Source organism: Anas acuta, chromosome W, assembly GCF_963932015.1.
Source record: "Anas acuta chromosome W, bAnaAcu1.1, whole genome shotgun sequence".
Taxonomy (NCBI): domain Eukaryota; kingdom Metazoa; phylum Chordata; class Aves; order Anseriformes; family Anatidae; genus Anas; species Anas acuta.
In genome coordinates, this window is record NC_089016.1 from 12,344,752 (window position 1) to 12,372,609 (window position 27,858).

At 49.0% G+C, this 27,858-nt stretch overlaps 1 protein-coding gene and 1 long non-coding RNA gene across 2 annotated transcripts in view; one reads left to right on the plus strand and one right to left on the minus strand.

The window, feature by feature from the left end:
* The window catches only part of LOC137846977 (uncharacterized), a 209,431-nt gene that overhangs the window by 31,169 nt on the left and 150,404 nt on the right, over nucleotides 1-27,858 (minus strand). The window lies entirely within an intron of this gene.
* On the plus strand, nucleotides 7,509-8,603 carry LOC137847311 (olfactory receptor 14C36-like). Its single transcript, XM_068665601.1, has one exon. It carries the CDS (start codon nucleotides 7,509-7,511, stop codon nucleotides 8,442-8,444), a length of 936 nt encoding a protein of 311 aa, XP_068521702.1. The 3' UTR covers nucleotides 8,445-8,603.

Consider the following 27,858-nt stretch of genomic DNA (forward strand, 5'->3'; position numbering starts at 1 on the left):
AAATGCTAGTGAGGTGACTTCTGTCTTGTTGATTGCTGCACCCATGGGCTGAGGCCAACTGCATGAAGTTCAACAAGACCAAGTGCTGGGTCCTGCACTTGGGGCACAAGAACCCCATGCAATGCTGTGGGAAGGGCGGCTGGACAGCTGCCCAGGGGAAAAGGACCTGGGGATATTGGTGGATAGTCGGCTGAATATGAGCCATCAGTGTGCTAAGTTGGCCAAGCAGGCCTGCCTTGTACCAAGGATACTGTGGTCAACAGATGTAGGGAAGTGATTGCCCTTCTGTATTTGGCCCTAGTGAGGCCACACCTCAAGGACTGCATTCAGCTCTGGGGCTCCCTGTGTAAGAAGGATATGGATCTATTAGATCTGTGCCCCATCCCTTGATGCATTCAAGGCCAGTTTGGATGGGGCTTTCAGCAACCTGGTCTAGTGGAAGGTGTCCCTTCCCATGGGAGGTGAGTTGGAATTATGTGATCTGTAAGGTCTTTTCATCCCCAAACTATTCTGTGATTCTGTAATGAAACACAGCACCATACCAGCTACTAGGAAGAAAAATTAACTCCATCTCAGACAAAACTAAGAAAATATCCAGCACTTATTCCATACAATCTATGTCATGCTCAGCTCTGTCACTTTCTGATTTATCACCACCACCTTTCCTGTCTTTTATCTTATCCTGTCTTTTATCTTATCCTGTCTTTTAAAGGTGGTGTCTCTTATCACCACCTTTGACACACAAAAAATCATGACCTTAGTTGATTTGTGTCAATAATAATAGTAATAATAGTAATTCCTTTTGCATTCTATTAAATTGCCTTTATCTCAACCCATGAACTTTTACTTTTTTTTTTTTTTTCCTCTGAGTTCTCTCCTCCGTCCCATTGGATGAATAGCTTTGTAGTGCTGAGCTGCCTGCAGGGTCAAACCACAGCAAGTCTTCTTGGTGCCTAGCGTGGAGCACAAAGGTTGAGATGACAGATCTGACCACAGTGTTTTAAAAATAAATTGTTATAAGCATTAGATCAGTTTAACAGTTGCTGATCATAATATTGATCATTCTGATCTGGGGTCTGTTGTGCTTCTTTTCAGAACTGTGTTGTATAGCACATTAGTAACTTCCATGTCATGCTGTTTATCAGTTCTGGGGGCTGGTTTAAGGTTACTGTTTTGCTGTACTGGATAAAACTGACTGCTGATAGGATCAAATTATTGCCCCCTCAATACCTCAGGAACCATCTCTTCATCTCTTGGAAACTATTAAGAATTACAGTCTTTGCCTTTTCTCCTCAGGGAGTAAATCTATGCAGGGTGGTGGGGGATGCTTTTCCCCACTTCTTCACTCTCCCTTTCTCCTTCACCTCATGCTTCTCTTCCAGGCTAATTACAATAGCTCTTCAAAGCTTTGAATATCCTTGGGATGGTCAAACCAGCATGTTCCTATTTTTAGGTCTCCTGAATACCATTCAGTTTTTGTTTAAGTTTAAACAATTACTTAAACGTGCCATCCAGAGATCTGTCCAGAGGCAGGAAAGTTAGGAGTGGCAGGGAGAGTTCGAGGATCTGTGGGCACGTCAATTGCTTTAGAATTTCACCTCTGAGCAAGTGCAGAATCCTAAAAAAACCTGTGAAATGCTTAGAAATTTGTGTCATCATCCCAGCAATTTCAAAGAGACACAAATCACTGCTGGTGGTTAAGGTATGCTTATGAAGCTACAGTCCACGCCTCTCCAACCCCTATGACTTTTCCTGCAGGCACACTACAGCCCCTTTGACAGGCCCAGAGCCTGTCCAAAGCCACTCCAAACCCTGCAACAGGCCCTACAGGCACTCCAGCTCCTGCAGTGGGCTTAAGGTTAAATACATCCCTATAATAGGCCCTATAGCCACTCCCAAACCTGCAATAGGCCCTGCAGCCACTCCAACTCATCCAAAAGGCACCGCAGCCAGAACAACTCCTGTGATAGTCCCTGCAGCCACTCCAGCCCCTGCAATGGGCCACATCACTGGGCCAGAGAACCAACCTAAGCCAGTATCGGTTGCCTCTACATGCAAGAGAAAACAGTGCGTGTGAAAAACTCAGTTTTTCTTTAGAAAGGAAGGAAACTCCTACCCAGACAAGAAAGGAGGAAAAAGAAGATGAGGCAGGTTTCTCCAGAGTTGGGCCATCTTGGAATCACAGAATCATAGAATTTCTAAGTTGGAAGAGACCTCAAGATCATCGAGTCCAACCTCTGACCTAACGCTAACAGTCCCCACTAAAACATATCCCTAAGCTCTACATCTAAACGTCTTTTAAAGACTTCCAGGGATGGTGACTCCGCCACTTCCTTGGGCAGCCTGTTCCAATGTCTAACAACCCTTTCAGGAAAGAAGTTCTTTCTAACATCCAACCTAAAACTCCCCTGGTGCAACTTAAGCCCATTCCCCCTCGTCCTGTCACCAAGCACGTGGGAGAATAGACCAACCTCTCTACAGCCTCCTTTAAGGTATCTGTAAAGAGCAATAAGGTCACCCCTGAGCCTCCTTTTCTCCACGCTGAACAAGCCCAGCTCCCTCAACCACTCCTCATAGGACTTGTTCTCCAGACCCCTCACCAGCTTCGTCGCCCTTCTCTGGACCCACTCAAGCACTTTGATGTCCTTCTTGTAGCGAGGGACCCAAAACTGAACACAGTACTCGAGGTGCGGCCTCACCAGAGCCAAGTACAGGGGGATGATCACCTCCCTAGCCCTGCTGGTCACACTGTTTCTTATGCAAGCCAGGATGCTGTTGGCCTTCTTGGCCACCTGAGCACACTGCTGGCTCATATTCAGCCCACTATCAACCATCACTCCCAGGTCCTTCTCTGCCTGGCAGCTCTCCAACCACTCCTCTCCCAGCCTGTAGCTCTGCTTGGGGTTATTGCACCACAGGTGGAGGACCCGGCACTTGGCCTTGTTAAAAGAGGTCAAAGCAGAAGAAATCATATAAGCATCAGAAACCAAATGGTCCCTGTCCCAGGGTAAGCTACAAGGTATGGGAAAAGATTTCAGCAATCATCTCGGTGAGCACATTGTCATCTGGCTGCTCCAGTGGGGGGAGAACAGGGCCAATAGCCTGGAATTGGAGAGCAGGGAAGCCAAGCAGCCAGAATCTCCCTCTAGGGTGATGGACAAAGCCATTGGAAAAGGGCACAAGGAACTTACTCCCATCATGCTTGAAGGAAAGGTCTCCTTTGAAAAATCTTGTATGTCAACCAGGAAAGTGGACCACCATGCAGAGGGGTATCCATTCCTGAGGAAATTAGACATGCTGAAGGAGATTTGTAGAAACCTAGATAACAAACAGCTATCCAAAGATCCAGATGAAGTCAAGTGCACATGACCCATGGGGCAGGAGTTGTACAGAGCACACCATCATCATATGCCAACCCATGGGCAGTAATGACCAGGAAAGACCAAGAGGAACCCATGGTGGATGAATTGGCTAGCCAACTATGGCATTACAAAGAAAGTCTCTCTTCTTCCCTATGGGCCTGTGTCTCATCCAGAAAGAAACTTTCCCAAGAGGTCCAACAGCTCCAAGAGAATACGGCTTCCTCCCCACCTGCACGAACCAATAGCTCAGCTATCAGATGTAAGCATCCCTCTGCTCAAGAAAGGTAACATAGTGGGTACATACCAGTTTCTATCCTGTGCTTTCACCTGTGTGACCATGGAGAGGCCATGAGAAAATGCGATGCAAAAATTGACCTCCACCTTACAGGCACGGATACATGAAGCACAAGGAAAAACTTTGTCAAAAAGTGGTTCTTCTGTGACACTTGCTGCTCCAATTTCTAGTGGGCAATCCTCCAAACAGAGTAAAGAATACTATGAGCAGGACTCGAGGGGCACAGCTTTCACCCTGGGGGAGGGAGAGGACAATCAGGTATATTGGACTTTGAGGATTATTGGCCTGGCACATCAAATCCAAGACTTAACTGTATTGGAGGCTGAAGTGAGTCTAATGGGGTAGGAGTGGAAAACGCAATGCATTGGGACTGGCCTGGAGGCTCTGTGTAACCTTGGTGTAGACTACTTCAGGAGCAGGTACTTCAAAGGTCCACAAGGGTATTGGTGGGCTTATGGCATAGCTGTCTTGGAGACGGAGGACAGGAAACAGTTGTCTACCTTGACCACTCTTTCACAGGACCCTTCTGCTGTGGAGGTGCTGATGGCCAATGAGAAGCAGGTGCCAATCGCTACCACAACAGTGCACCTGAGGCAATATTGCACTAACAGAGACTCCCTGAGTCCCATCTATGAGCTGGTTCATCGACTGGAGAGCCAAGGAGTGATCAACAATACTCTCTCACCCTTTAATAGTCCCATATGGACAGTGCAAAATTCTAATGGGGAGTGGAAGATAACAGTGCACTTCTGTGGCTTGAATGAAGTCCCACCACCACTGAGTGATGCTGTGCCAGGCATTCTAGAACTTCATTCAGTACGAACTGGAGTCAAAGGCAGCCAAGTGCTATGCCACAATAAATATTGCTAATGCATTTTTCTCCATCCCTTTGGTGGCAGTACGAAGGCCACACTTTTCTTTCACATGGAGGGGTGTCCTGCCCACCTGGAATCAACTGCCCCAGGGCTGGAAGCACAGCCCTACTTTTGCCATGGGCTGATCCAGACTGCCCTGGAACACAGGGAAGCTCCTGAACACTTCCAACGTATTGATGCCCCATCACATGGGGCCACACAGCAACAGAAGTATTTGAGAAAGGGAAGCAAATGTTCCAAATCCTTCTGAAAACCTGTATTGCCCTATAACAAAGTAAGGTCAAGGGACCTGCACACAAGAGCCTAATGCAGGCTGTCCAGGTTCTGTGGGACCCCTGCTTGGGGAAAGGTTGGACATCGGTCAGTGTGTGATGAGCAATTGCACTGCTCATCACTTGCTTTATACATATAACAATAATAAAAATAAAGTTTATTATTTTTTATTATTAGTATTGTTACTGTTATTCCTATCTCTTCATTTTCTGTCCTTTTATGTTATTTTTATTTCAACCCATTGTCTTTTTAGGAGTGGGTGTGAGCTAACAGCTGTGTGGTGCTGAGGTGCCTGACAGGTTAAAGCACAACATGTTTGACAACCACAGTCTAAAAGCACAAATCACCCTTGCAAAAGTCATCCTTCCTGTGTTCAGAGAAGGGCAGTCAGTGATGACTTCGGTCTGCCTCAAACACCACACCCCAGCAAAGACCCTGCTGCCTTCAGGAGTTGTCAGCTCTTGAGGCCTTGGGGACACCTCGAGGGAGCCCAACGGCACAGAGCAAGCAAGCAAAGCGGGTGCTGTGCTGCTGAGCTGGGCCGGGCTCCTGGGCCCAAGGGGAGCTCCTAGCAAGCAGGCAGCGCAGCAGAGAGACAGCTCTGCCCAGGAGCAGCTCCTCTGCACAGAGCAGCAGGGCTGGGGACTCTGACCGCAGCTGGCACGGGGAGAGGAGAGAAGGAAAGAGGGCTTGTGAGGAACCCAACAACAGAGGGCAGCGTGTGGTAGGACACATCTGCAGACTCTTGACACCGTGAGTCTCTGGCAGCAGGGCAATGCAGGTGGGGTTGCCAGAGGAGTCTTCTACAGCTGGCACATCTGATGGCTGATAGTATCTGTCGGGATGGGTCTCTCTGTTTCTGAAGTGCTTTAGAGAATGGCATTATGAGGAAGCATTTCAAGAGGAAGATTGACGCTTGGTTTATCTGAAGGGTAAGGCTTTTTCTGCAGTATGTGTTTTGAGATTCCTGCCATGGAGGGGAGGCAGATTTCATAGTAATGGATTATTGGGGTTGTACAGCAGACTGAGACTCCTGGAGCATTGCACTGAGAAATCAAAGTGCCGGTGATTAACTTTGTGAAGTCCCTTCCCACACCTCATCCCACAGACTGCACCAACATCATCATTGTGGTCCTCTCAGGTTTTATCCTAGCTGACCTTAGGAGCTGCAAACCCTCTGTGATGCCCAGTGCCCTGTCTTTGAGAGGTGTCTGCAGGCCAAAGCAGAGCACACAGCATTTGCAATGAGCAGGAGCTGCCTCCTCTGCAGGCAGAGCTGCAGCACAGGAGGGTCTGCTCAGTGTCCGTCTGTCCCTCTGACCCCACAGCACAGGGGACGAGAGTGACCGAGAAGGAGCGGCAGAGAAGTGCTGTAGACTGACCATAACCCCCATTCCCCCGTTCCCCTGCGCCACTCGGGGGGAGGAGGTGGAAGAGAGTGGATGGGGGGGTAAGGTGCTTTTGGTTTCTTTCCTTTGTTTCTCACTTCTCTAGCTTGTTAGTAATGAGCAATAAATCTTACTGTCTTCTTATGCTGAGTCTGTTTTGCCCGTTACAATAATTATTGCATGACTTTTTTTTCTGTCCTTATCTCAACCCTTGAGCCCTTTTCACATATTTTCTCCCCATTCCTCTTTGAGGAGGGGGAGTGAGAGAGCGGCTGTGGTGGAGCTCGGCTGCCCACTCGAGCGGAACCACGACACCTGGGTCTGTTCAGCCTTGAGAAGAGAAGACTGAGAGGGGATCTTATCAATGTTTACAAATATCTTAGTGTGGGAGACAGAGGGATTTGGCCAACCTCTTTTCAGTGGTTTGTGGGGACAGAACATGGGGCAAATAGCCAAAACATGGAGCACAGGAAGTTCCGCACCAACATGCGAAAGAACTTCTTCATGGTGAGGGTGACGGAGCTCTGCAACAGGCTGCCCAGGGAGGTTGTGGAGTCTCCTTCTCTGGAGATATTCAAGGCCTGTCTGGATGCCTACCTGGGCAGCCTGCTCTAAGGAACCTGCTTTGGCAGGGGGGTTGGACCAGATGATCTCTTGAGGTCCCTTCCAACCCCTGCAATTCTGTGATTCTGGCTGGGGATGGGGTTTCACATGCACATGAAGTGAACCCTCGGTGTGCTTGGGGAATGGCAAATACAGGGACAGGGTGAGGTGTCTGGAGATGTGAACTCTAAGCCTGGATTCAGCAGTGTCCTGCTTCTTTTCAGGTGAACATGTGAGCATAATTATCCTACAGCTCATACACATGCCAGCAGAAGAGACCAGCCTCTATAGACAGAGTGGCTGTCCCCTCTGAAAGTACAACCTGAACTAAAGGGATAGTACCTTTGCCTCTGACAATTCACAGGATTTCACTTGGAATGCAGCAGAAGTGCCCAGGATTTATGCCTTACAGACAGTCCTCAGGTGTGGTGGGGCAGCTAGAACATAATATAGAAAATATAAATCCACCTATGTTCTTCATCTCTTGCTGTAGGTCAGGACTGACTCCTGCATTGTCCAGAGCAGAGTCGCCTGCTCCCATGGAGGCCCTAAGGCAGCATCACTAATATGGCATGAATAAGACCCGCCAAAGGTCTACGGATATTTGCAGAGGGAGGCTCTTTTAAGAGAAATGGAAATTATTCCTCTCACATAACTCTGTGGTAAATAGTCTTCCTCTGCCTTGAGCAGGACTCCGTGTCAGAACCTGTAAATGTCCAACAGCAGCTCTGTGAGTGAGTTCCTCCTGCTGGCATTTGCAGCCATGTGGGAGCAGAAGCTCCTGCACTTTGCACTCTTCCTGGGCATCTACCTGGCTGCCCTCCTGGGCAATGGCCTCATCCTCACTGCCGTAGCCTGCGACCACCGCCTCCACACCCGCATGTACTTCTTCCTCCTCAACCTTGCCCTCCTCGACCTGGGATGCATCTCCACCACTGTCCCCAAAGCAACAGCCAATGCCCTCTGGGACACCAGGGCCATCTCCTATCAAGGATGTGTTGCACAAGTCCTCTTTTTCGTATTCTTCATTGGAGCAGAGTATTCCCTTTTCACTGTCATGGCCTACGACCGCTACGTTGCCATCTGCAAGCCCCTGCACTACGGGAGCCTCCTGGGCAGCAGAGCTTGTGCCCAGATGGCAGCAGCTGCCTGGGGCAGTGGCTTTCTCAACGCTGTCCTGCACACGGCCACTACATTTTCCCTGCCCCTCTGCCAAGGCAATGCTGTGGACCAGTTCTTCTGTGAAATCCCCCAGATCCTCAAGCTCTCCTGCTCAGATGCCTACCTGAGGGAAGTTGGGGCACTTGTGTTTAGTTTTTCTTTGGCCTTTGGTTCTTTTGTTTTCATTGTGGTGTCCTATGTGCAGATCTTCAGGGCTGTGCTGAGGATGCCCTCTGAGCAGGGCCGGCACAAAGCCTTTTCCACGTGCCTCCCTCACCTGGCTGTGGTCTCCCTGTTTCTTCTCACTGCCATATTTGCCTACCTGAACCCTCCCTCCATTTCTTCCCCATCCCTGGATCTGGTGGTGGCTGTTCTATACTCACTGTTGCCTCCAGCAGTGAACCCCCTCATTTACAGCATGAGGAACAAGGAAATCAAGCATGCAGTGAGGAAACTATTTGAATACATCTTTCTTCAGCAGAAATAATGTGCATATAATACTAACAGGACACACAGGATTTCTGAAAAAAAGACTCAATGCAAATTCTTGAAAGTAATTTTCTTTATTATTATTCCCTCTAACTTGTGGCTTCGATTTAATGTTATTCTAAGTCTCTTAATTTTTATTTTATTATTATTATTATTATTATTATTATTATTATTATTATTATTATTATTATTATTATTATTAAGTCAATAATTTCAAATACCTTTACAATCAATATTCATGTTTAAATAAAGACAATAAAGAAACCGGGAGAAATTCATTGGTCTCAACTGCAATCTCTTCCTATCACCAGTGCCTCCAGCTGTGAACCCCCTCATCTACAGCATGAGGAACCTGGAACTAAGGGATGCAGTGAGGACACCATTTTAATACATGTTCTTCAGCTTCTTTGCCTATATCAATTAGCCTATAATCAGAAACACCTATTTTTCTCAGAATTTTTTTTTCTTAGTTTACATTTGTCTGTGTTATTATTTTCACTAACTATTGTTTCTGATATAAATAATATTATTCTTAGCCTTCTACTTGTCAAAGATTTACCTATAGAACCAGGATTCCTGTGTAGATAAAGACAATAAAGAATCCAGCAGAAATTCATTGGTCTCAGCTGCCATCTCTTCCCATCTCCTCTGGAGCTGGGAGAGCAAACCCCGGCACGCAGGAGGGGCTCAGGGACAAGAGCCCAGCTGACACATGAACGAGCAGCCCCGGTGGCCCTCGGGGCTGCCCCTCACTGCCCGCTGGGTTCTGCCTCTCTGCTGCCTTCGGGTCAGGGCTGCTGCTTCCCTGGAGCCATGGCCACGGCCAGCAGCAGGACGTGGCCTTTTCACTGCTGCTCTCTTTTGGCTTCCACATTGGTCTCTTGTGTTTCTTGTATTTGGGTTAGACTTTATATCTCATGTAATTTGATGCCAGTCCTGTTGTCTCTGCAGTGGCATCTGTGTCCCAGCAGGCAGCAGCAGGCACTGTGCAGTCCTCTGTCACAGGTGGCCTCCCTGCTAGCACCAAACTAAAACCAAACAGTAACAAAAGGGGCTGTTCAGGGCAAACCAAGAAGCCTGGATGCCTCTTCCAATGCTACTGTCTGGAATAGAGAGAAGGGGTTCATCCCTGCTCTTCTGTTTTCTGGGCCTCTTCATGGAGTAAAGAACACAGGCTGAAAATCCCAGGGTGATCTGTGAGGGATCAAGGACTGCAACAAGAGCTCTCTTTATGGTGGCACTTGCCAAAGTAGACAACTGGATTCATCTGCATGGGACTACACCCCCTGCAGTGGGGCTGATGGCCAATGCAGGCCTGGAGAGGAATCTGGAGCTGCCAGGAGAAGTCAGAAGATCTGCAGGAACAAGGTGTTCAGTGGGCAGTGATTAGAACCTCATAAAAGGAGTGATCATCCAAAAAAGGTTTTGGTAAAGGAAAAGGCAAATTTGAGGAGACAATGGGCTAAAGCAGGGCTCTGCAATGCCAGAAGTGGTGGTGAAGAGTCATCAGGCAAAGGCCCATAAGACTTCAGAGTAACTGAGGATAAGCATTTTGAAGTGCCGTGGGCAAGATCTGGTGCAGCACTTGCCTGCCCTTTGTGCCCTTAGAGACACCCCATGGTCCTGCCCAGCACTTCCCTGTGTTGCTGAGCCATCAGGGCAGATGGAGAGGGGCTCAGCAGCAGAGATCCCCATGGAGTTGGGTCTGCTGCCCCCCCCGAGCAGCATTCCCGGGGGTCCCAGGGCACCACAGTCCCTGGCTCTGCACAGCAGCACTGCCAGCTCTACCTCAGGATCTCCAGCCCCAGCAGGAGGAATGTGACTGTGGCAGGGACTGTGAGGTCACTTCTGTCTCTGCAATGGATAGGGCAGCAGCAGGAACGTGTCACGGAAAGGGACTGTGAGGTCTCTTCTGTCTGTAGCTGGCAGGTCACCCTTGCCTTCTCCCTGGGATCTGTACTTTTGGGCTGACATCTGCCAGTGGCCCTGCTAGGCCAGCAGAAGCCACCTGGTTGTCATGCTGACTGTGGGATCCCCTCTGCCTCCATACCCAGGAGGACCCAGACAGAAAGAAGGAACCAAGATGGGTTGTCCTGTCCCTTCTGCTTGAGTCCATGACTGGACAGCAGGAGGCACAAGGCTTGGCTGTGTCTAGCCAAGAAGCTGCAAGGCCAGCAGCAGGCCCATGGCTTGGAAGATTCTGCTGAGGTGACACGTGTCTGGTTGGCTGCCAGGCTGCAAGGAGCCTGATGGGTTGGGATGCCTTTTAGGAATGGTTCCATCCTGACGGAGCTTCCATTAGTAGTAGGAAAGAGCAGGAGAGAAAGACTTCCAGGGAGTGTACCTTGGAAGTTACACATTGGCCATGAGGAAGAAGAAATGTCCCTCAAAGTGTTGAGCCGTGGTGCCAGAGGTCACCCTCTGATCAGACCATGGCTTTGTGTTTCAAGGAACAGCTAGTGAGGGTTGACGATACATGGGTGAAATCAAGGGATGAGAGCAAGGTGGTGAACTGAGAAGGGGGTTCTGCAGACTCCAGGAAATAGGGCAAAGTGTGGGACAGCATAGGACAGCCTGCAGAGGAGAAGGCAGAAGGTGCTGGAGCGTTTCTTCATTAAAATGAAGAAACTCCTAACATCTCTTCCATAGTTTTCTTCTAACCTTCACGCCTTGTGCAGCTAATTGCAGAACTCGCATGGTGTATTTAAGAAGGAAGATTTCCAAAAGCACCTAATACAATTTTTTTCTGTTTTTAAAGGCTGAATTTTGCTGCATTTCAGTTTTGAGCATCATTCTTCTATTGCTGTTCATCCAGGGTGACTTCTTTGGAGACCTCCATCAGGAGGAAAAGCAGAGTCTGGAGGTCTGACACCTCCACTGCCAGCAGTGGTCTTTGTCCCTGTAAGTGCAGCCCAGCCCAGCACATGAAACTCTTTCTAAGAAAAGTCAGGTGTTCTTTGGGAATAAAATAAATAATAAAATATATTAAAATAAATGAAAATATAATAAAATAAAATAAAATAAAATAAAATAAAATAAAATAAAATAAAATAAAATAAAATAAAATAAAATAAAATAAAATAATTGAAATAACCGTTGGAATCTGAGAAATTCAGCTTGAATATTAGTAAACACCTGGACATCCATGGTCTCTCATGGGTATTCTGTGGAAAATTCTGGAAGAAAAGTAAAGAAAATATTTCTTCAAGTGGCTGTAGTTGTACCCACGAGCTAGGCCTCTTTTAGGAAATTGTCCCCTTCCAGTCACAGAAACATAAACTGAGTAATGTGAAAAGACCTACCCAGTCAATAGAGTAGGACAAAGTCATGCTTCCTGTGCTATAGATGCAAAAGGCAAAAAGAATTGCATTGTGCCTTACACTGCTCAAGGATGTGTAACCCAGGTCATGCAACTTTGCCTTAGTACTGACAAGTCCATCACTAAACCATGCTACCAAGTTCTACAGCTACACCTTGGCTCTCCAGTCAATGAACTAGCTCATGGATGGCAATCAGGGAGTCCTGGTTAGCATGATAAGGAGGAGCTGGAGGTTAGCATGACAGGAGGAGCTGGAAGCCATCGTGTGACAGGCAGGCTACGACTTGGTTGCCATCACGGAGACGTGGTGGGACCAGACTCATGACTGGAGTGCTGCAATGACTGGCTATAAGCTCTTCAGAAGGGACAGGCAGCACAGAAGGGGTGGTGGTGTGGCTCTCTATATTAGAGAGTCTTTCAATGTTGTAGAACTCGAGGCTGGGAATGACAAGGTCGAGTCCCTTTGGGTTAGGATCGGCAGGGACAACAAGGCTAGTGTCCTGGTCGGGGTCTTTTATACACCGCCAAACCAGGATGAGGAGATGGATGAGGAGTTCTACAGGCAGCTGACAGAAGTTGCAAAATCTTCAGCGCTTGTTCTCGTGGGGGACTTCAACTTCCCTGACATATCCTGGAAGCACAACACAGCCCAGAGAAAGCAGTCTAGGAGGTTTCTGGAGAGTGTGGAAGATAGCTTCCTGACGCAGCTGGTTAGTGAACCTACCAGGGGTGGCGCCCCACTAGACCTTCTCTTCACAAACAGAGAAGGACTGGTGGAGGATGTGATTGTCGGGAGCTGTCTTGGGCAGAGTGACCACGAAATGGTGGAGTTCTCTATTCTTGGCGAGGCCAGGAAGGGGACCAGTAAAACCACTGTATTGGACTTCTGGAGGGCTGACTTTGTGCTGCTGAGGACACTGGTTGGTAGAGTCCCTTGGGAGGTGGTTCTGAAGGGCAGAGGAGTCCAGGAAGGCTGGGCGCTCTTCAAGAGGGAAATCTTAATGGCACAGGAACGGTCTGTCCCCACGTGCCCAAAGACGAGCTGGCGGGGAAGAAGACTAGCCTGGCTGAACAGAGAATTGTGGCTTGAGCTTAGGAGAAAAAAGAGGGTTTATAATCTTTGGAAAAGTGGAAAAGCCACTAGGGAGGACAATAAGGATGTTGCGAGGCTGTGCAGGAACAAAATTAGAAAGGCCAAAGCTCATCTGGAGCTCAATCTGGCTACTGCCGTTAAAGATAACAAAAAACGCTTTTAAAAATACATCAACACAAAAAGGAGGACTAGGGAGAATCTCCATCCTTTACTGGATGCGGGGGGAAACTTAGTTACAAGAGATGAGGAAAAGGCAGAGGTGCTTAATGCCTTCTTCGCCTCAGTCTTTAGTGGCAATACCAGTTATTCTCTGGATACCCAGTACCCTGAGCTGGTGGAAGGGGATGGGGAGCAGGATGTGGCCCTCACTATCCACAAAGAAATGGTTGGTGACCTGGTACGACACTTGGCTGTGCACAAGTCGATGGGGCCGGATGGAATCCACCCAAGGGTACTGAGAGAACTGGCAGAGGAGCTGGCCAAGCTGCTTACCATCATTTATCAATAGTCCTGGCTATCGGGGGAGGTCCCAGTTGACTGGTGGCTAGCAAACATGATGCCCATCTACAAGAAGGGCCGGAGGACTGACCCGGGGAACTACAGGCCTGTCAGTTTGACCTCAGTGCCAGGGAAGCTCATGGAGCAGATCCTCTTGAGAATCATCAAGCAGCACTTGCAGGGCAAGCAGGCGATCCGGCCCAGTCAGCATGGGTTTATGAAAGGCAGGTCCTGCTTGACGAACCTGATCTCCTTCTATGACAAAGTGACGCGCTGGGTGGATGAGGGAAAGGCTGTGGATGTGGTCTACCTTGACTTCGGCAAAGCTTTTGACACTGTTTCCCACAGCATTCTCCTCAAGAAACTGGCTGCTCTTGGTTTGGACTGGCACACGCTTCGTTGGGTTAGAAACTGGCTGGATAGCCGGGCCCAAAGAGTCATGGTAAATGGAGTCAAGTCCAGTTGGAGGCCAGTCACTAGTGGCGTCCCCCAGGGCTCAGTGCTGGGGCCGGTCCTCTTTAATATCTTCATCAAAGATCTGGATGAGGGTATTGAGTGCACCCTCAGTAAGTTTGCAGATGACACCAAGCTAGGTGTATGTGTCGATCTTCTCGAGGGTAGGAAGGCTCTGCAGGAGGATCTGGATAGGCTACACCGATGGGCTGAGGCCAACTGCATGAAGTTTAACAAGGCCAAGTGCCGGGTCCTCCACCTGGGGCACAATAACCCCAAGCAGAGCTACAGGATGGGAGAGGAGTGGTTGGAGTGTTGCCAGGCAGAGAAGGACCTGGGAGTGATGGTTGATAGTGGGCTGAATATGAGCCAGCAGTGTGCTCAGGTGGCCAAGAAGGCCAACAGCATCCTGGCTTGCAAAAGAAACAGTGTGACCAGCAGGGCTAGGGAGGTGATCATCCCCCTGTACTCGGCTCTGGTGAGGCCTGTCGTGGTTTAACCCAGCCAGCAGCTAAACACCACGCAGCTGTTCGCTCACCCTCCCCCCTCCCTCTCTGGGACGGGGGAGAGAAATGGAAAGTGAAGCCCGTCAGTTGAGATAAAGACAGTTTAATAAGACAGGAAAATAATAATAACAAAATAATAATAACAATAATAACAATAATAATACAATGGTGATAATAGGGAAATAATATGTATTGGGTCATTTTGCATTTTTCACTTTCAAAACCTTAGTTGGATGATGTCCATTTCCAAAGCGGGGCAAGCTGATGGGTTCTGGCTCAGCCATTTTAAGCATGCTGTACTTGAGTTTATGAGCCTGAGTTTGCTAAAGATGACCCAGGAAGGTAAACGGATGTTCACGTGTCTAGTAGGAATAAGGGAGAGTATCTCAGGTTTCCAAGGGCCATTTCAAATCTAGGTCAGTCCAAGGAACCCACTGAAGAAGAGGTTTGTCTTTGAAGGGGTTTCCTGTGCTGCACTGGGTTGCAGTTGCAGGGACAAAGACCACTGCTGGCAGTGGAGGTGCCCTGGGAACTCCACTTGGCTCCATCTGATTTTCCCAAAGGGCTCCGGCCTCCTGCAGGTCTTTTCTGACACCTGTCAGTGCAGGAAAGTGCCTCAAACACAACGGGGCCACTGGAGGTTTTCCCTGGTTATGCTTATGGTCAGACAGCAACGCTCTGCCTGAACACCCAGTTATTTCTTTAGTACTCAAATGATAAAGCAACTACTCATCAGCTCAAATGATTCAATCCCTTCTGTGAAACGTCTGACGTGAAGTGTAATTTCTTTCATGAAGAAATGCTAATTTCCATGGTCTACATGTATATTAATGACAGGAGAAGAAATAGTGATGTTCACCTGTACTTGCATTCTCATCGCTTTGTCTATCATGGTGTGCTCCCTCATCTTCCAGGAACAAAACCCATCTTGATTACACAGAACATGCTGAATGTCCCCTTTCCACCTGCCTGTCTGGACCTGGACTTTCCATTGCTCTCCTGGTTTGCCCTCCCCTTACTCTTTGACCATTCAGATCGCTCTCACCAACCCAGTTGCTGCTTTGAGTTTCAGTGAGTTCAAGCTCACCCATCTCTCAGCAGTCTTTTAATGGTTTCCTTAGTAAGACCCTCATCATTTATCATTGAATTACTATGATATGGATTAATATTAACACAATTATTTGAAATTTCCTATTAATCACTGAAAAATATATCATGTATAGTCATCCTTTTGGGAAGGTAAACATCACTGGAGGCAAAAAAATAAGGAACTTGAACTTTTTTTGTTTCTTTGTTTTTTGTTTTTTGTTTTTTTAAATTGCAGCATGATTTCCTGTTGTTTGTTTTGAAATAGGAAAAGCCCTGTTCTTCCCACCTAAGCAGGGCTTCAAAGGAGAAACCCTAGACCAATACCTATAGGAGAATGATGCTCTCAACTGAAACACAACAAAATTCAGCCTTTAAAATGAAGAAAGATTTTTATTAGATGCTCTTTGAAATCTTCCCCCTTAACTAGAATAATGAAAGCTCTCCAATTAGCTGAACAAGTCTTGAAGACTTGAAGAAAACGGTGGGAGAGATATGGCTGCTTAGGAGTTTCTGTGTTTTAATGAATCCATGGAGTATTTTGATGCTGAGTCAATGAAACTTGGGTACTGAGCGGAGAATGATGCAACTGTGCGAAAAAGCAAATGCAAAAGGAAAAGCTGAAGTGACTTGGAGTATTAATGGGCTCCACTGAGGGCTGCTACTAACAAAGCTTCCCCAGGGACATGTTAGGGCAGATAATGGGAGGCCATAATTACAGACAGGCAAAGCACTGTGCTGAGAAAAGTCTTGGTTGGTTTTGGTGAAGCAAAAGGGCCAAGGCCTGACCCCAGCCACTGCGAGGAGAGATCCTGCATCCCCCTGTCTGCCTCACGACTTTTCTTGGGGGTTTGAGGAATGCGGTGGGCAGTGTGATGCCATGAGAAGAACACTGGTATGACACCACCCTGCCTCTGCACAGGGTTGCAAGAAAGCAAAGAGGCTGTACTGCAATGACTATATGTTGTCTTCTCATAAGCTCTAGCCAAAGGGACAGGGCTGTTGGGTCCTTCCATTCTTGCCAGCACTCTCTGCCTTCTCCTCTGCATGATTTCAAATGCTGTCCCACACCTTTTCCTACTTCCTGGAAGTCTGCAGACAGCCATCTCTGCTCACCACCTTGCTCTCATCCCAGCATTTCCATCATTTCACAGATGTCTCATTAACCCTCAGAAGCTGTTCCTTGAAAAAAGAATCTAGGGTCTGATCATAAATACTCAGCAGCATCTTCCAAGCCATGGCCCTGCTGCTGGCCTTGCAGCTTCTTGGCTAGACACAGCCAAGCCTTGTGCCTGCTGCTGTGCAGTCATGGGCTCAAGCAGAAGGGACAGGACAACCCATATGGGGGCATTCTTTCTGTCGGGGTCCTCCTGGTTATGGAGGCAGAGGGGATCCCACAGTCAGCATGCCAAGCAGGTGGCTTCTGCTGGCCTAGCAGGGCCACTGGCTGATGTCAGCCCAGAAGTATATATCCCAGGGAGAACTCAAGGGTGACCTGCCAGCTACAGACATAAGTGACCTCACAGTCCCTTTCCGTGACACGTTCCTGCTGCTGCCCTATCAAGTGCAGAGACAGAAGTGACCTCACATTCCCTGCCACAGTCACATTCCTCCTGCTGGGGCAGGAGATGCTGAGGCAGAGCTGAGCTCATCAGAGCATTCCCACCCATCTCCTCCTTGTGGCCCACAAGCTGATCAGATCCATGGCCCCTCACATCCATCTTTGAATGTCATTTGACTTCAGAGAAGTCTCACAATTCATGCCTCATGAGCAGCCCCCAGATGGGGCCAGCCACGGTTAAGGAGATGGAGGTCCGTGAGGCTGCAGGAGCCCTGCTCTCTTGCCTGGGACATCCCCAGCACACAGTGCCTGTGCCCCGCAGGGCCAGTCCCGCTCCCCAGGCCAGCACAAGAGGCCTGGCCCAGCCACAGAGCAGCTCCAGAGACCTCTCCACGATGCCTTTTGCCATCAGACCCAGCAACTGCAGGAAATGCCCAGACCAGTCAAGCCCAGTTATTATTTTTTGCTGGGCCATGTGCTACCGAGAAGTCAGATCCCAGTCCAGCCCTTTGTCCTTCAGTGATCACTATGGGACTCTGATCCATCCTGAAGCCCAGAAAAACAAGAGGGTTGTCCAGGGAGAATCCCCTTGAGTGTATTTCTGACACCAGCTTTAGAAGAGGCGTACTGAGATGTGGTGGAGATGCCACTGTAGGTATATCAGGAAAGTCACAAAGGTGCATGAGACCTCGTGGATAACTGTCGTGGTTTAACCCGGCCGGCAGCTAAATACCACGCAGCCGTTCGCTCACCCTCCCCCCTCCCTCTCTGGGACGGGGGAGAGAAATGGAAAGTGAAGCCCGTGAGTTGAGATAAAGACAGTTTAATAAGACAGGAAAATAATAATAACAACATATTAATAACAATAATAACAATAATAATACAATGGTGATAATAGGGAAATAATAATAATATGTACAAACAAGTGATGCACAATGCAATTGCTCACCACCCGCTGACCGATGCCCAGCCTAACCCCGAGCAGTCCGGCCCCCTCCCCCGGCTAGCCACCCCTATATATTGTTTAGCATGACGTCAGATGGTATGGAATACCCCTTTGGCTAGTTTGGGTCACCTGTCCTGGGTCTGTCCCCTCCCAGCTCTTACTGCACCCCCAGCCTGCCCGTTGGCAGGACAGAGCAAAAGGCTGAGATGTCCTTGGCTTAGTATAAGCACTGCTCTGCAACAATTAAAGCATCGGGGTGTTATCAGCACTCTTCTCATCCTAAGCCAAAACACAGCATTCCACCAGCTACTAGGAAGAAAATTAATTCTAACTGAAACCAGGACATCTATCCACCCCTTATTCCATACCTGAGTATGTCATACTCAGGTTACACTCTTTTCCATACATTCTAATTAGTCACCTATAGTAATCATGGTAGTGATAACATACAGTATAATATACGAATTAACATGGTACAATTCAGTTCATGGGCTATTCTCACCCAGTATTAAATCTCCTTGAGGTACACACCGGACCTCTCCGTTCTTTTGCATCACCCACCAAGTGTATCCAGGTCCCTGAGCGAAAACAATTCCACGAATAGGTTTGCCTTTTCCTGAGGCAGGAGTAGCCCAGACTGTTTTACCCAGCATATTTTTTACATGCACTACAGGAACTTTATCCCCATCTACAGTACGTAACAGGTTTGATTGGGCAGGTCCAGCTCGGTTGGTAGATCCCCTAGTATTGACTAACCAGGTGGCCTTTGCCAAATGCGTATCCCAGTTTTTGAACGTCCCAGCGCCCATTGCTTTCAAGGTAGTCTTTAACAGTCCATTGTATCGTTCAACTTTCCCGGAGGCTGGTGCATGATAGGGGATGTGATACACCCACTCAATACCATGTTCTTTGGCCCAAGTGTCTATAAGGTTGTTTAGGAAGTGAGTCCCATTGTCTGACTCTATTCTTTCTGGGGTGCCATGTCGCCATAGGACTTGCTTTTCAAGGCCCAGGATGGTGTTCCGGGCGGTGGCATGAGGCACAGGATATGTTTCCAGCCATCCGGTGGTTGCTTCCACCATTGTAAGTACATGGCGCTTGCCATTGCGAGTTTGAGGGAGTGTGATGTAGTCAATCTGCCAGGCCTCTCCATATTTATATTTCAGCCACCGTCCTCCATACCAAAGAGGCTTTGACTGTTTGGCTTGCTTGATTGCAGCACATGTTTCACAGTCATGAATAACCTGTGCTATAGCGTCCATGGTCAGGTCCACCCCTCGATCACGAGCCCATCTGTATGTTGCATCTCTACCTTGATGGCCTGAGGTGTCATGGGCCCATCGGGCTATAAATAATTCACCTTTATGCTGCCAATCCAGGTCCACCTGAGCTACTTCAATCTTAGCAGCCTGATCCACCTGCTGGTTGTTTTGATGTTCTTCAGTAGCCCGATTCTTGGGCACATGAGCATCTACGTGGCGTACTTTCACAGCCAGGTTCTCTACACGAGCAGCAATATCTTGCCACAATGCAGCAGCCCAGATGGGTTTGCCCCTGCGCTGCCAGTTGTTTTGCTTCCATTGCTGTAACCATCCCCACAGGGCATTTGCTACCATCCATGAATCGGTGTAGAGATAGAGAACTGGCCATTTTTCTCGTTCAGCAATGTCTAAAGCCAGCTGAATGGCTTTCACTTCTGCAAACTGACTCGATTCACCTTCTCCCTCAGCAGCTTCTGCAACTCGTCGCGTAGGACTCCATACAGCAGCCTTCCATCTCCGATGCTTCCCCACAATACGACAGGACCCATCAGTGAACAGGGCATATTTCTTTTCATTCTCTGGTAACTGGTTGTACAGCGGGGCTTCTTCAGCACGACCCACCTCCTCCTCTGATGATATCCCAAAGTATTTGCCTTCTGGCCAGTCCATGATCACTTCCAATATTCCTGGGCGACTGGGGTTTCCAATTCGAGCCCGCTGAGTAATCAGTGCCACCCACTTGCTCCATGTAGCATCAGTTGCATGATGTGTAGAGGGGACCCTTCCCTTGAACATCCAGCCTAGTACCGGCAATCGGGGTGCTAGGAGGAGCTGCGCTTCAGTACCGACCACCTCCGAAGCAGATCGAACTCCTTCATATGCTGCCAATATCTCCTTTTCAGTTGGAGTATAGCGGGCCTCAGATCCTCTGTATCCCCGACTCCAAAACCCCAGAGGCCGACCTCGAGTTTCCCCAGGTTCTTTCTGCCAGAGGCTCCAGGTGGGGCCATTCTCCCCGGCTGCAGTGTAGAGCACATTCTTTACATCTGGTCCTGTTCGAACTGGACCAAGGGCTACTGCATGGACTATTTCCTGCTTGATTTGTTCAAAGGCTTGTCGTTGTTCAGGGCCCCATTCAAACTCATTCTTCTTACGGGTTACTTGGTAGAGCGGGTTTACAATCAGACTGTAATTTGGGATGTGCATTCTCCAAAACCCCACAACACCTAGGAAAGTCTGTGTTTCTTTTTTGTTAGTTGGTGGAGACATAGCTGTTATTTTGTTGATCACATCCATTGGGATTTGACGACGTCCATCTTGCCATTTTATTCCTAAAAACTGGATCTCTCGTGCAGGTCCTTTGACTTTATTTTGTTTTATGGCAAAACCGGCTTTCAGAAGGATTTGGACTATTTTCTTCCCTTTCTCGAAAACTTCCTCTGCTGTGTCACCCCACACAATAATGTCATCGATGTACTGCAGGTGTTCAGGAGCTTCCCCCTGCTCTAGCGCAGACTGGATCAGCCCATGGCAAATGGTAGGGCTGTGTTTCCACCCCTGGGGCAGCCGATTCCAAGTATATTGGACTCCCCTCCAAGTGAAGGCAAATTGTGGCCTGCACTCTGCTGCTAAAGGGATGGAGAAAAATGCATTAGCGATATCAATTGTGGCGTACCACTTGGCTGCCTTCGATTCAAGTTCATACTGAAGTTCCAGCATGTCCGGCACTGCAGCACTCAGTGGTGGCGTGACTTCGTTCAGGCCGCGATAGTCCACTGTTAGTCTCCACTCGCCATTAGACTTTCGCACTGGCCATATGGGACTATTGAAAGGTGAATGGGTCTTGCTGATCACTCCTTGGCTCTCCAATTGACGAATTAGCTTATGGATGGGAATCAGGGAGTCTCGGTTAGTGCGATATTGCCGCCGGTGCACAGTTGTGGTAGCGATTGGCACTTGCTGTTCTTCGACCCTCAGCAACCCCACAACAGAGGGGTCCTCTGAGAGACCAGGCAAGGTAGATAATTGTTTAATGCCCTCTGTCTCTAAGGCAGCTATACCAAAAGCCCACCGGAACCCTTTTGGGTCCTTGCAATATCCTCTTCTAAGATAGTCTATGCCAAGGATACATGGAGCATCCGGGCCAGTCACAATGCGGTGCTTTTCCCACTCATTCCCAGTCAGACTCACTTCAGCCTCCAATACAGTCAACTGCTGAGATCCCCCTGTCACTCCACAAATATAGATGGGCTCTGGTCCTTTATAGCTCGATGGCATTATAGTACATTGTGCACCGGTGTCTACTAAAGCCTTATACTTCTGTGCGCGTGATGTGCCAGGCCATCGAATCCACACAGTCCAATAAACTCGATTGTCCCTTTCCTCCCCCTGGCTGGAGGCAGGGCCCCCCTAATCCTGGTCAGAATCTTCTTCGTTTCTGTGTTTGAAGGACTGTCTGCTGGAAGTTGGAGCAGCAAACTTTTCGGAGAATCCCTTTTTCCCGATTGTTTTCTTTTGCAACTCACGTACCCGTGCCTCTAGGGTCGCGGTAGATTTTCCATCCCATTTTCTCATGTCCTCTCCATGGTCTCGTAAGTAAAACCACAGGGTGGCACGGGGTGAGTACCCACCATATCGTCTTCCTTGTGTGGGTGAATGCCTACCCCTGATAGCTGAGACACTGCTTTGTACAGGTACGGAGGAGAATAATCTCTCTTCAAGTTGGTGAAACTTTTCAGAAAGTTTCTCCCAAGTGTTCTCTTTCGGTCGTTGGACACTGGTTGGTTCAGGTTGGGGGGAAGATAGATTCTCTTTAAGTTGGTGGACCTCTTCAGAAAGTTTCTCCACAGCTGAGACGCAGGCCTGTAAGGAAGAGGAGAGACTTTCTTCGTACTGCCGGAGTTGTTTAGCCACTTCATCCACTGTGGGTTCCTCATCCTCTTTCCAGACCATTATTGCCAATGAGCTGGCATATGATGATGGTGCACTCCGTACAAACTTCCGCCACATGGGTCGTGTACACCTGACTTCATCTGGGTCTTTGGATGTTTGTCTGAGGTCTGGATCCTCATAAATCACTTCCCGTACAGCTAATTCCCTCAGGTACTGGATTCCCTTCTCCATAGTGGTCCACTTGCCTGGTAGACATAAAAGTTCTTCCTTGAAGGGATACCTTTCCCTCACAGCTGAGAGGAGACGCCTCCAGAGGCTGGTGGGTTGTGCTACATCTGCAATTGCTTTGTCAATGCCGGCGTCTCGAGCAAGGGATCCCAGCCGCTTGGCTTCCCTGCCGTCTAATTCCACACAATTGGCTCCAGAGTCCCAGCACCGGAGCAGCCAGGTGACAAGCTGCTCACCTATACAGCGACCAAAATCTTTTCGCACATCTCGTAGCTCGCGCTCGTTTAGGCTTCGGGCAGTTACTGTTGCTTTTTCGGCATCCTCATCTTCCTCCTCCTGAATCCTTGATGGCCCAGCGTCGTCGTCATCTTCGTCATCTCTATACCTAGATTTGGCAGAAGCCTTACCTGGATTGGCAGAAGACTCTCTGCGTTCTAAATGACCTGAATCTCTATACCATTTTTTCACCTTCTCTACAGGGGCAGCTTGCACTGCTACTGCTCGCTTCTCTGACTTTGTTACAGGGTCTGCCACAGAGGTTGGAATACCCTCTGCAGGGTCAACTTGCACTGCTACTGCTCGCTTCTCTGACCCCGTTACAGGGGTTGGAATACCCTCTGCAGGGTCAACTTGCACTGCTACAGCTCGTTTCTCTGACACGGCCACAGGAGCTGGAGCGGCTGCAGGAGCTGGAGCGGTTGCAGGAGCTGGAGCTGGAGCGGCTTCAGGAGCTGGAGCTGGAGCGGTTGCAGGAGCTGGGACTGGAGTAGCGGTAGGAGCTGGATCTGGAGCGGCTTCAGGAGCTGGAACTGGAGCGACTGCAGGAACTGGGACTGGAGCGGCTGCAGGAGCTGGGACTGGAGCGGCTGCAGGAGCTGGGACTGGAGCGGCTGCAGGAACCGGAGCTGGAGCGGCTGCAGAGTCCACCGTAGGGGTCACAGTGGCCGTTGGATCTGTCACAGGGCTTGGAGTGGCCGCAGGGTCTGTCACTAAGTTGATAGCAGTATCAATGGCAGCTCGATAGGCATGAGCCAGGCCCCAGCACGTTACAATGATTTGTGTTACTTTGGAACTGCCAGAATCATGACACCTTTTTTTCAAGCATTCTGCCAGTTTTTGAGGATTTTGCCATTGTTCAGGGGTGAATTTCCAAAACACTGGGGGTGCCAACTGCTCTAGATGCCTGCCCATATCCACCCATACTCCCTGCCACCCACAACTATACTGCCTCCGGGCAGGTCTCCGGATGAGCTTCCTAAGTAGTTGTTTAACTTTAAGCAGAATCTGAAGTGCATTCAGGAGGCAGAACAACAAGACTATGGTGGTCTGAGTATCCCAAGAATATTCAATATCTTGGAGAGCTATTGTGACAAGCTCAGGGGATAAGAGGGTGGTGAAGGAGGAAGGCAGAGTGATCCAGGAGGATACAGGGGTGGTGAAGGAGAAAGGGAGAGCAATCAAGTAAGAAAAAATATCTTCCCCTTTCCCCTCCACAGATTGACTCTCTAATGGAGAAAAACAATAGGTATAATTGCTAATAGTTCCCAAGATACTGTTTCCAAAGTACAGAGTCCACGATGTTACTGAGTATAAATACCAAGTTAGAGTCATGACCAGATATCTTATCGTCTCATAAGCCATTGCTATAACACTCAGTACCATAATGATCTGAAACCAGGGCCCGGAGAGGATAAACAACACGACAGAGAGCAAATACGGAAAATAATGTACTATAATACTCAATTTGGAAAACAGGCGCAGCAGAGTTGAGATTAAAGCAATCAGCATTATGACAAGTGACTATTAAGCAGGTCTAATCCTTACACCAATTTTAGTTTAACACACTCTGGTCAGATCTGCCGTTATCTCAACCTTTCGGGCCCCACGTTGGGCGCCAAAAAGACTGTCGTTGTTTAACCTGGCCGGCAGATAAACACCATGCAGCCGTTCGCTCACCCTCCCCCCTCCCTCTTTGGGACGGGGGAGAGAAATGGAAAGTGAAGCCCGTGAGTTGAGATAAAGACAGTTTAACAAGACAGGAAAATAATAATAACATAAATAATAATAACAATAATAATAATAATAATACAATGGTGATAATAGGAAAGTAATAATAATATGTACAAACAAGTGATGCACAATGCAATTGCTCACCACTCGCTGACCGATGCCCAGCCTAACCCCGAGCAGTCCGCCCCCCCCCCCCCCGCTAGCCACCCCTATATATTGTTTAGCATGATGTCAGATGGTATGGAATACCCCTTTGGCTAGTTTGGGTCACCTGTCCTGGGTCTGTCCCCTCCCAGCTCTTACTGCACCCCCAGCCTGCCCGTTGGCAGGACAGAGCAAAAGGCTGAGATGTCCTTGGCTTAGTATAAGCACTGCTCTGCAACAATTAAAGCATCGGGGTGTTATCAGCACTCTTCTCATCCTAAGCCAAAACACAGCATTCCACCAGCTACTAGGAAGAAAATTAATTCTGTGCTAACTGAAACCAGGACACTGGCAGGTCACTCTTGCCTTCTCCCTGGGATCTGTACTTTTGGGCTGACATCTGCCAGTGGCCCTGCTAGGCCAGCAGAAGCCACCTGGTTGTCATGCTGACTGTGGGATCCCCTCTGCCTCCATACCCAGGAGGACCCAGACAGAAAGAAGGAACCAAGATGGGTTGTCCTGTCCCTTCTGCTTGAGTCCATGACTGGACAGCAGGAGGCACAAGGCTTGGCTGTGTCTAGCCAAGAAGCTGCAAGGCCAGCAGCAGGCCCATGGCTTGGAAGATTCTGCTGAGGTGACACGTGTCTGGTTGGCTGCCAGGCTGCAAGGAGCCTGATGGGTTGGGATGCCTTTTAGGAATGGTTCCATCCTGACGGAGCTTCCATTAGTAGTAGGAAAGAGCAGGAGAGAAAGACTTCCAGGGAGTGTACCTTGGAAGTTACACATTGGCCATGAGGAAGAAGAAATGTCCCTCAAAGTGTTGAGCCGTGGTGCTAGGTAGAAAATTAATTCTAACTGAAACCAGGACACCCCCTTTTCTATAGGATTTCTCCCTATTTTTATAGGATTTTCACTCTCCTTATAGGATTTTCCCCCTCCCTTATAGGATTTCTCCCCTTTTTATAGGATTTTCACCCTTTTTATAGGATTTCTCCACCTTTTTTATAGGATTTACCCCCTTTTCATAGGATTTTTTCCTTTTTCTGTAGGATTTCCCCCTTTTTTATGGGATTTTTTTCCCGTTTCTTTTAGGGCTTTCTCCCTCCCCATTTTTTTAGGATTTTTCCCCCCTTTTTATAGGATTTCTCCCCGTTTTGGGGTCTGACCTTCCATGCAGCCCGGGAAGCGCTGCTGTAGGGCCTGCTCCAGCTGCTGGGGGCTCATCCAGTTGGGTTCCCCCCTTTTTATAGGATTTGACCCCCTTTTTATAGTATTTTTCCCTTTTTTATAGGATTTTCCCCTTTTTATAGGATTTCCCTGTTTTTTATAGGATTTTCCCCATTTTTTGTAGGATTTCCCCCTTTTCTATGTTTTCTATATTTTTTGGGGTGTTTTGGTTTGTATTCCCAGCACCGAATCCTTTTCTTTGCTCTGCTTTGCTCTTCCTACTCTGCTTTGCTTTTTTGCTCTTTTGATGTGTTTACACAGTCGGGAACGCTGGGTCACCTAATTCGGCCTCCCCACAGCCCGCCAACCGTCCCTTCGCAGCTGGCAGGTGGGGGTGTGGGGGTCGGCCACCCAGCCAAGTCTATTCCAGGACCCCTGCTGACTGGGGAGCCGCCACCTGAGCTCAACTGCCGTTTGCCTGAGGAGGCGGGGGGGGGGAAGAGGGGGAGCTGAGGAGTGGGGGGGTGGGGGAGGTTTTGAAAGACGGTAAGGAATGACAGGATTCCTAAAGCTACAGCAGAAAACAGGCAACGGAACTAACTAATAATAAACATAAAGAGAACAGCTTTTTTTTTCCAAAGCAGCTAAAGCAAAGCGGCCAGGCAGTCAGCCGCACTGAGTGGCACAGGTGGCGAGCCTCTCGCGGCCGAGCAAGAACCTCTGACATCAGAGCGAGCGGCGGCGCGAAGCAGCCGGGGTCCGCTCTCTCCCCCCGCCCCCTCCCTCCTCGTGGAGCCACCAGGTCTACTTCTCCCTCCTCCTCCCCGCTGTCCCCCCCGCCCCCTCCCTCCTCGTGGAGCCACCAGGTCTACTTCTCCCTCCTCCCCACTCCCCCCCTGCCCCCTCCCGCCTCGTGGAGCCATCAGGTCTACCCCGCCGTCACGGCCATTGGTCTAGCCATCACGGCCACTGCTAGAGGGCGGCCCGGCTGCCTCGTCTACACGGCCACACGGACGCACGCGTGCACAGACGCGCGCGTTCCCGCACGCTTCCCTCCGGCGGCCCGCCAGGTCTATCCACACACTTCTCGCGTGCAGGGGAATGGGTGGGAGGCGCCATTTATTCGAATCGTTCATGCTTTTAAAAAGAAAAAACAAAACAAAAAAAAAAAAAAAACAGCAGCAGCACCAGCAACAAGAAAGCACGGGTCCCGCTTGTCGGCGGGGAGACGAGAGGTTGTACAAAGCGTGCGGAGAAAGCGTTCGCTCTCAGACTCTGGCCGCCTCGTCTACCCGCCGCCAGAGCCACAGCCCACGGGAGACCGGCCGCCAGTTCCTCCCCTTTGCTTTGCTTTTGCTGGTCCTGCTTTGCTTTACTTTTCGTGGAAGCGCTGAGTTTTGCTTTGCGTCGCGTTCGCGGCACTCGTTTGCTTTTCCTTCGTCTGCTCTGCCTCGCTCCGCTTTGCCGTTCCTCCTCCACTTCGCTTTGCTTTTCCTGGCGCCGCTTGTGTACTGGGTCTGGCTGGAATGTTAACTTTCCCTGCAGCAGCCCATACAGTGCCATACTCTGTACTTGTAGCTGGAACAGCAGTGTTATCACACCAGTGTTGTGTCTACTGCTGAGCAGCAGTGGCACAGCATTGGGCCTTTCTCTAACCCTCCTAGGGGGTGGGCAAAAGGTGAGGAGAGAAACATCACTAGGGCAGCTGACCTAAACCAACCAAAGGGATATTCCGTACCATGTGATGTCACACTCAGCAATAAAAGGTGGAAACAGGAAGAAGAGGGGAGGGGTGGGCTCTCGTTGAGAAGACGTCGGTCCTCTCAAACACTGGCTGCGTGCGTTGAGGCCTTGCTTCAAGGACGTGGTCAATCATCGCTCATTTGTGGGAAGTAGAGAGTAATTTCTTTCCTCTGCACTTCCATATAGCTTTCATTTATTTTGTTTGTTTGTTTTCCTCCCTTCTTTTTATTTTCCCTTTTTCCCCTCCCTTTTCCCCTTTCCCTTTTTATTTCCCCTTAGTTAAATTGTTTAGTTCATGGTAGTCTTTATTTAATTATTATAATTATTTCCCTTTAATTAACTTATCCTTATCTCAACCCATGAGTTGTTCTTTGCTTTACTTCTTCCCCTCCTCATCTAAAGGAGGGGGAGTGAGAGAGCAGTTGTGGGGTTTAGCTGCCCAGCAAGGTAAAACCACCACAGCTTGGCCTGGCTTTTGCTGGCAGTGCGCCGCCTTTTCGTTGC

Bases quoted from the DNA above. Each gene is read 5' to 3' on its own strand.
- LOC137847311 (XM_068665601.1), top strand. From the start codon at position 7,509: ATGTCCAACAGCAGCTCTGTGAGTGAGTTCCTCCTGCTGGCATTTGCA.